Consider the following 7,626-nt stretch of genomic DNA (forward strand, 5'->3'; position numbering starts at 1 on the left):
TTAAAGCCATGGTTTTCCCAGTAGTGATGTATGGAAGTGAGAGCTGGACCATAAAGAAGGCTGATCGCCAAAGAATTGATGCTTTTGAATTATGGTGCTGGAGGAGACTCTTGAGAGTCCCATGGAATGCAAGAAGATCAAACGTATCCATTCTTAAGGAAATCAGTGCTGAGTGCTCACTGGAAGGACAGATCGTGAAGCTGAGGCTCCAATACTTTGGCCACCTCATAAGAAGAGAAGACTCCCTGGAAAAGACCCTGATGCTGGGAAAGATGGAGGGCACAAAGAGAAGGGGACGACAGAGGACGAGATGGTTGGACAGTGTTCTCGAAGCTACAAACATGAGTCTGACCAAACTGCGGGAGGCAGTGGAAGACAGGAGTGCCTGGTGTGCTCTGGTCCATGGGGTCATGAAGAGTCGGACATGACTAAACGACTAAACAACAACAACATCATAATGTCATTACAGTATATAAATCTATAGTGTGACTGCACCTCATCGTGTTCTGGTCACATTGAAGAGTTGGAAAAGGTCCAGAAAAGGGCAACCAAAACAATTGTGGGGATGGAGTGACTCCCCTGTGAAGAAAGGTTTCCGTGTTTGGGGCTTTTCAGTTTAGAGAAAAGGGGAGTAAGAGGAGACGTGATAGAAGTGTAAAAAATTATGTATAGGATGAAGAAACTGGAGAGAGAAGTTTTTATTTGTCTCACATAACACTGGAAGTTGCAGGCATCTGATGATGGCAGTGTTGGACCATTCAGGAGAGATGGAAGAACTTCTTTATGCAGCACATAGTTAAACTGTGGAACTCCCTTCCACGGGAGGCAGCAAAGGCCACCAAGCTAGATGGCTTTCAAAGAGAATTAGAGACATTCATGAAGGCAAGGACTCTCATGGGCTGCTGGTCATGATGCCTTTGCTCTGCCTCCACAGCTGGAGGCAGCAAACGTTTCTGAATATCAGTTGCTGGAAAACACAGGAGGGAAAAGGGCTCTGGCCTTGGTTTCCCACAGGCATTTGGCTGGCCACTGTGAGAACAGAAGGTGGCCCAGATACACCAGGGGCCGGATCCACGAGCTCTTTTAAGGTTCTTAGATGAAACAGCCCTCAGAAAAATCTGAAATTAGGTGGTATGGGAGTAAATTTGGATGCTAGCTATTTTAAGATAGTTCTATGACTCCCTGTTTCTTATGCAAAAAGTCTATTACCTGACTTGGAAAGTCCTGTAAATTTGTAACTGTGATAATCAAATGCAGCATCTGAGCCCCTGAAACTCATAACAAGTCTTTATTAGTGTTTATATAAGTGACACAGAATAATTAAACCACATTTAGTTTGAAACTGACCATGGACTCCAGAAACACAATTCATACTTTGCAAGGCAGTCTTTCCAATACAAGTAGTTGCTTAACTAACTTAGCATTAAACTGTGACAGTTCCTTTATGTGACTCCTAAATAATTCAGGGTTTTTTTTTCTTCTGCACATGTCTTTCAGACAGTTCCTTTGGCAAGAAATTCAGATTCTCCTTCCCCAAGGTTTTATTATATAAAAATAGAGTGAAATTTCCTTATGTACAAACATTACATTACATCATATACAGGTCTTTAAAAAGCCACTATGAAAAGGCAGGCCATGGGTGAAACAAAAGGTCAATATAGGACAAAAAAATTAAATACTGCACATTTCATAAAAATTACATTAACTACAAAGAGTTTTTTTGTTTGCAAATATCAAACAGTACCAATGTAATTGGAAATCTTTCCCAACAACTTCATTTATAACATATATCTTAGTGTTTAAGGCACATTTTGCTTATTCCTACATACTTCACTGAACCGAGTCAATAATTTAAGAACTCTTAGGGGAAATAAAACAGTGTGCATTTATGTAGGTACATGCTTTGGGGATAAGATGCAAGGGAGGACACAGGTAGAGGGGTGTGGTTTTGGTTGTGTGTGTGTGTTTAAAGAGGTGCTAAAATACAAAGACTTCTCATATAAACTTGGAAGCTTGTCGGGGCTGGCTGTGATCACAAAGCAGTGAGAAAGAGACTTTGCACATGCTCGGAGTCATTGTCCTCTTCAGCCAGCCTGCAGATAACACAGAGAGATAAACATCTCCAGCAAATGCGTGGTTCTGGAAATTCAAGATCTGTGGCCTGACACCAGCTTCTTACACGGCTCCTGTGGCCTGACACTCATGAACCTCAGCTCAAGTTAAGCACTCATTAGTAGTTAAGCCTTCTGACTGGTCTCAGGTGGAGGGCCTAAATATCGAGTGGAGGGTGCTTGGTATAAGGGTACTGAGATCTCTTGGAGGTCTGGCAGCCTCCCCTGATGAGGAGGCGACAGCAATGTAATAGCTCTGTCATAATCCCTATGCAAGACTTTCTCATAGACACTCTGCAGCCCCACTGTCTTGGGCAGTTGTGCCTGATAATAATTATCTCGGCGAAGGGAATCCCTGGGCAGTGAGGTGCTTTTGCAGAAGGTGGACAGCTGGGTCTTTGGGTGGGGGGATGAGTGAGGATTGGCTTGGCCACAGGAAGGGCTCCAACATCGATCTGAGTGGCCCAGGATCTTGCATTCAGCAGTACAAGCCCACAACCCTAGAAATGCAAGGGGAAAAACAGACTTGAGAACATGGACACGTAGCAAGCAGAGCACTGTTAGGGCAGCACATAGGAGACCATTGTATCAGTGCCATTCTCAGTGAGAGGAAAGAGGGAAAGGGGAAGAATCATTTCATGCAACTAACATGAAGGACAAAAAGATCCTTATACAGCTACCATCAAAATTGTATCATAGGAAGCTGCCATACACCAAGTCAGATCTTTGTTTTACCTAGCTAAGCAGCCTGTGGAAGTTTCAAACAGGGCTCCTTCCCAGCCCTAGCTGGAGATGCTGGGGGGTGGGACCTGGGGGTGGGACCTGCATGCACCCTCCCCTTAAAATGACAAGCCACAATACAAGCCAGCACAACTCAGAACGTTGTGCCAAGAAGGATCCAAAGGATAAGCATTCTGAGCTGCTTGGAGAAATGGCAGGATAAGAAATAGCCAGACAGAACCTGGTCCTTTGGCTTCGGGTGATGTGGATGCGCCCCAAACTGTCAGCCACCCTGCCTGCTATATTTTCCCTAGTTGTGAGATTGATTGAAATCTATAGCTCTTGCTGTAATTAACAGCCTATTCCCAGACTCATTAAAATTGAGGAGGGTTTCCAAAAACAGTAGAATGGTGACCAGGTCTTTTGGTGCTGGGTTTCTTTCAATGTTTCTGGGGCAACAGTTTCCAAGTTCTGTGGCATTCTGAGGGGAAAGTGCCAAAGTTTAAGGCATCCTTACCATTCTGCATGTGCGTGATGAGGTCCTTTTTAAGAGCGTCCCCACTGATGTCAGAATCACTGTCGTTGAAATCACTATCGCCTTTACCGCTGTCTTTGCCGCTGAACTTCTCTGCTTCTCTGCCTGATATGGTGTTGAAAGAATGACCCTTCCAGATGGCCACAGGTGGGGCTGGCTCTTTGCTGTAACTAGGGGTAGAGGCATAAGACTGGAAGAAGGTGGAAGGGCACATGTGAAGGATTTTGGGGGGGGGGCGAAGGGAAGAAAAGCAGAAAAATGTTATAAGGAACAGCAGTGTTAATAAAAGCAGTCTAACTAGCAGCTTGGACCACATCCCTGTGAATTGGAATCACCTAGACTCAAGCTAGGCTACAAATCAAGAACTTTTGTTTAACTCAGGCATCCCCAACCTGCGGCCCTCCAGATGTTTTGGCCCACAACTCCCATGATCCCTCGCTAACAGGACCAGTGGTCAGGAATGATGGGAATTATAGTCCAAAACATCTGGAGGGCCGAAGGTTGGGGGTGCCTAGTTTAACTGATGTGTAGACTGGCTGTAAATAACTTTAAATGCAAACATCCCTGCTTAATTACTTTAACAATGTGAGACACTACATAACTTTTACATAATGTGGTCCTCCTTTATTACATATGCATCAAAGAAAGAACATGCATTTAAACCACCTAAGACACATGGGAGCATGTGGAATGATATTTTTTAAAGCAGCAACTGTAGAAATAATTTTTATTTGACTATATTACTAATGTAATTATCTGGACGTAGTTGGGGCTTTTTTTGGGGGGGGGTTAGGGGATAACTGTATTTGATTGCTTGTATCTGATTATATGTTGTTCTTATATTCAACTAATAAAATATTTTTTAAAAAAATTACTTTGGGAACTGGATGTAAAAATCACAAAACATACAAGAATAAGCTAAAGGGGGGGGGGATAATAAGCTAAGGTGCAAGAAGCAAGGTGCCTCTCCCAGGGGGGAAAGGGAATCAAGACCATGGGAAATGCTACCTCTGCATTCGTCCCCCGGAGTCTGCTCTGACTGTCATAGAGACTGGCGGTCTCTCTGATGTTTTCTAAAGCCGGGATGTCTTCGCTGGCTGGGGAGGGCTCCGGGCTAGCAAAGGAAGATTTGCTGGGGAAGGAATGAACTTCGAAGCCATTGCCTCGGGTGCCAGGGCTGGAGGAGATCAGGCCACCGCCCTTGCCTTCCTGCTGCCCCTTCTCCAGGTGAGAGCTGTCCAGCGGCTCCTCCAGGACTCCCTTCTCCTTCTTGCGCCTGTTGCAAGTGGTGGCGATAGTGATGATGGCCACCAGCAGCAAAGTGCAGCTCCCAGCAAGGACGATGATGACAATCAAGGGGATGTCCCACTGCACAGCTTTCCCTTCCCCAGTGTTGGGCTTGGCCTTGGAATCCTGGCTGCTAGCGGGGAGCAACGCAGCAGTCACCTGGAAACTGATAGGGACGGTAGTGGAGAGGGGAGGCCGTCCATTGTCGGCCACGGTGAGGAGCAGCTGGTAGACTTGGCCCAGCTGTTCTTCTGAGAAGCTCCCGGTGAGCACAACTTCTCCTGTTTTCTTGTTGATGGCAAAGAGGTCCAGGGCTGGTGGCTGCTGTTGCTGCGGATCTTCTAGGAAGGAAAAGCTCAGCTCAGCGTTGACTCCCTCATCAGCATCTCTGGCTTTGATGTGTGCCACCACCGAGTCGTGGGCAGCTTTTCTGGACACCCCGATCTCAAGGGAGCCGTTGATGAGTGCTGGGTGAGTAATGACAGGCGCATTGTCGTTCTGGTCTACTACCCGCACCTTCACCAAGGCTGCGCTGGAGAGCTGAGGGGAGCCGCCATCCGTGGCTTGGACGGTCAGCTCCAGCTGCTTGAGGATTTCGTAGTTGAAAGTGCGCAGTGCGTAGATGGCCCCCGTCGCCGGATCCACCGAAACATAGGTGGAAATGGAGGCGCCCATTACTTGGCTGTCCATCAGGCGATAGGTGACCTTGCCGTTGGCTCCTTGGTCCGGGTCGGCGGCGAGGACGGCGGCGAGGTAGGCGCCAGGCGGGTTGTTCTCCAGCACCGCCACCTCGTAGCGCGCCTTGGCGAAGCGAGGCGCGTTGTCGTTCTCGTCGGCCAAGCGCACGGTGAGACGGTGCACGGTCTTGGCCGGCGGCGAGCCCAGGTCCTCGGCCACAACCGTGAGGTTGTACTCGGGCACGCGCTCACGGTCCAGGGCGCCCGTGGTGAGCACCACGTAGCTGGCGTCGTAGGCGCGCTGCAGGGCGAAGGGCTCGTGCGGCGCGGCCAGCAGGGCGCAGCGCACCTGGCCATTGGCTCCCGCGTCGCTGTCCGAGGTGCTGACCAGCGCCACCAGGCTCTCGGCCGGCGCCGCCTCGCTCACGTAGGCCACCGTCCAGGCGGCAGCGGCGCCCTCGGGGGACGCCCCCCCCTCGACGAGCGGTCCCGGCTCGGACCCCGCGCCCGCCCCGCCACTGCCGGCGCTGAGGGCGCTGATGGCCACGGCGGGCGCGTTGTCGTTGACGTCAAGGAGGCGCACCACCACCTTGCAGCTGGCCGCCAGCGGGCTGGCACCGCGGTCGCTGGCCTGCACGTCCAGCTCGTAGGCGCGCTGGAGCTCATAGTCGACGGCAGCGCGAAGGCTGAGGCGCCCCGAGAGCGGGTCGAGAGCAAAGAGGTTTCGCGCCTCGGCGGGCACCTGGCTACCCCAAGCGTAGAGCAGCTGCCCGTTGGCGCCCTCGTCTGGGTCCGAGGCGTCCAGGTCGAGGAGCAGCGCTCCGGATGGCGCGTCCTCGGGCAGCTCGACGGTCAGCAGGGCGCCGTGTGGGAAGGCGGGCGCGTTGTCATTGGCGTCCAGCACCCGCACGCTGACCGTGGCCGTGCCCGAGCGCGCCGGGCTGCCGCCGTCCTTGGCCACTAGCTCCAGGCGGTAGGCGGCCTGCGCCTCGCGGTCCAGCTCGGTCAGCAGCACCAGCTCGGCGCACTTGAGCCCATCTGCGCGGCTCTGTGCCTCCAGGCCAAAGTGGCTGTTGGGCGAGACGGCGAAGCTCTGGATGCCGTTGGAGCCCACATCTAAGTCGTGCGCCAGGTCAAGCGGCAGGCGGGTGCCAGGTGCGGCGCTCTCCGACACCTCCAGGGCGATGAGCGGCTGCGGGAAGCGGGGCGCGTGGTCGTTGATGTCCCGCACCTCCAGCTCCACGTGCACCAGGCGGTAAGGCGAAGAAGGCGAGCCCCCGCCGCTGCTGCTGCGCGGCCAGCCCAGACTCACCACGTCGAAGGCCAGCACGCACGGCTCCTCCGACTGCCCGCACAGCGCCTCGCGGTCCAGCCGCTCTGTGCCCAGGCTCAGCTGCCCGTCCCGCTCGCGCACCTGCACCAGCGAGCTGTTGCCCGGCGCCTTCACCAGGCGGAAACTGCGCTCTCCGCCGCCTCCTCCCGGGCCCTTCAGGGGCAGCTCGTCGGCCAAAGTGCCGATCACTGTGCCTGGAGGGTCTTCCTCATAGGTGTGGTATCGGATCGTCTTGCCGAGGGCAGAGGAGAGCAGCCAGCCTAGGCAAAGCAGACCCCCAGGGTGGCAAAGGTTGCCGGGGCAGCGCCCGTTCTTGCGCACATTCATGGCTCTGGCACTGCCTTGTGCGCCGATCAGAGAGAAGGAAGGGGCCACTGGGTGCGAGGGGGCGAGAACGAGGGGCCAACAGGCCAGCGGCTACTCGCGAGTTCTTCCCTAGCTCGGCGTGGGTGCTCTCTAGACTGGCTCCATGCGCGGCCGCTGCTCGGCTACCTGCTCGCTGGGCTCCGCGCTGCAGCTGCCTCGCTCTATCCCGCTTCTAAGCCGGCGCGGCCCCTCCGAAGGGTCTTTAATAGACGCGGGTATGCAAATTTGCGTAGCGGATCAGCCAATGGTGGGCTCCCTTACCTCCCCAGACGCCTCCCCGACCATCTCACATCGCAACATGCACATATATTATATGTGCCGGGACTGGGGAGACGCAGGAGAAAAAAGGCAACCGAGGGAGCCTTGACCTTGTGTCCTTCGGCTCTAGGGCGTATTTTTCTTCCCTGGGGGGCAGTGAGCGGGATCATGGCTTTGGGCTAGAGCCGAACTGAAGGGCTCCCAGCGTCTCCTCCTAAGGCGGGGCAGAAACTGGTGTCTTAAGACTAGTCCGATCCAGTCCATTCCAAATGCGTATCCCTTCGGCCGCCGCGCACAGGCGAAGAAGTCTCGCCCCCGTTTGAAGCCCGGCAGGGCTGG

At 53.0% G+C, this 7,626-nt stretch overlaps 1 protein-coding gene across 1 annotated transcript; it reads right to left on the minus strand.

Moving 5' to 3' along the window:
- Positions 1–1,269: 1,269 nt before the first annotated feature.
- Positions 1,270–7,289, minus strand: PCDH8 (protocadherin 8). The gene is made up of 3 exons (XM_028738449.2): positions 4,375–7,289; positions 3,349–3,556; positions 1,270–2,611 (listed from the first exon to the last, which is right to left on the minus strand). The coding sequence occupies exons 1-3, from the start codon at positions 6,988–6,990 to the stop codon at positions 2,238–2,240; spliced, it is 3,198 nt and encodes a 1,065-aa protein (XP_028594282.2). The 5' UTR covers positions 6,991–7,289; the 3' UTR covers positions 1,270–2,237.
- Positions 7,290–7,626: the final 337 nt, after the last annotated feature.

The sequence above is a fragment of the Podarcis muralis genome, chromosome 8 (assembly GCF_964188315.1).
Source record: "Podarcis muralis chromosome 8, rPodMur119.hap1.1, whole genome shotgun sequence".
Lineage (NCBI taxonomy): Eukaryota > Metazoa > Chordata > Lepidosauria > Squamata > Lacertidae > Podarcis > Podarcis muralis.

Coding starts and splice junctions, on each gene's coding strand:
- PCDH8 (XM_028738449.2), bottom strand. CDS start 6,990: ATGAATGTGCGCAAGAACGGGCGCTGCCCCGGCAACCTTTGCCACCCT. Junction 3,557..4,374: donor TCCGGGGGACGAATGCAGAG/GTAGCATTTCCC, acceptor ACCTTCTTCCAG/TCTTATGCCTCTACCCCTAG. Junction 2,612..3,348: donor CATCACGCACATGCAGAATG/GTAAGGATGCCT, acceptor TTGCATTTCTAG/GGTTGTGGGCTTGTACTGCT.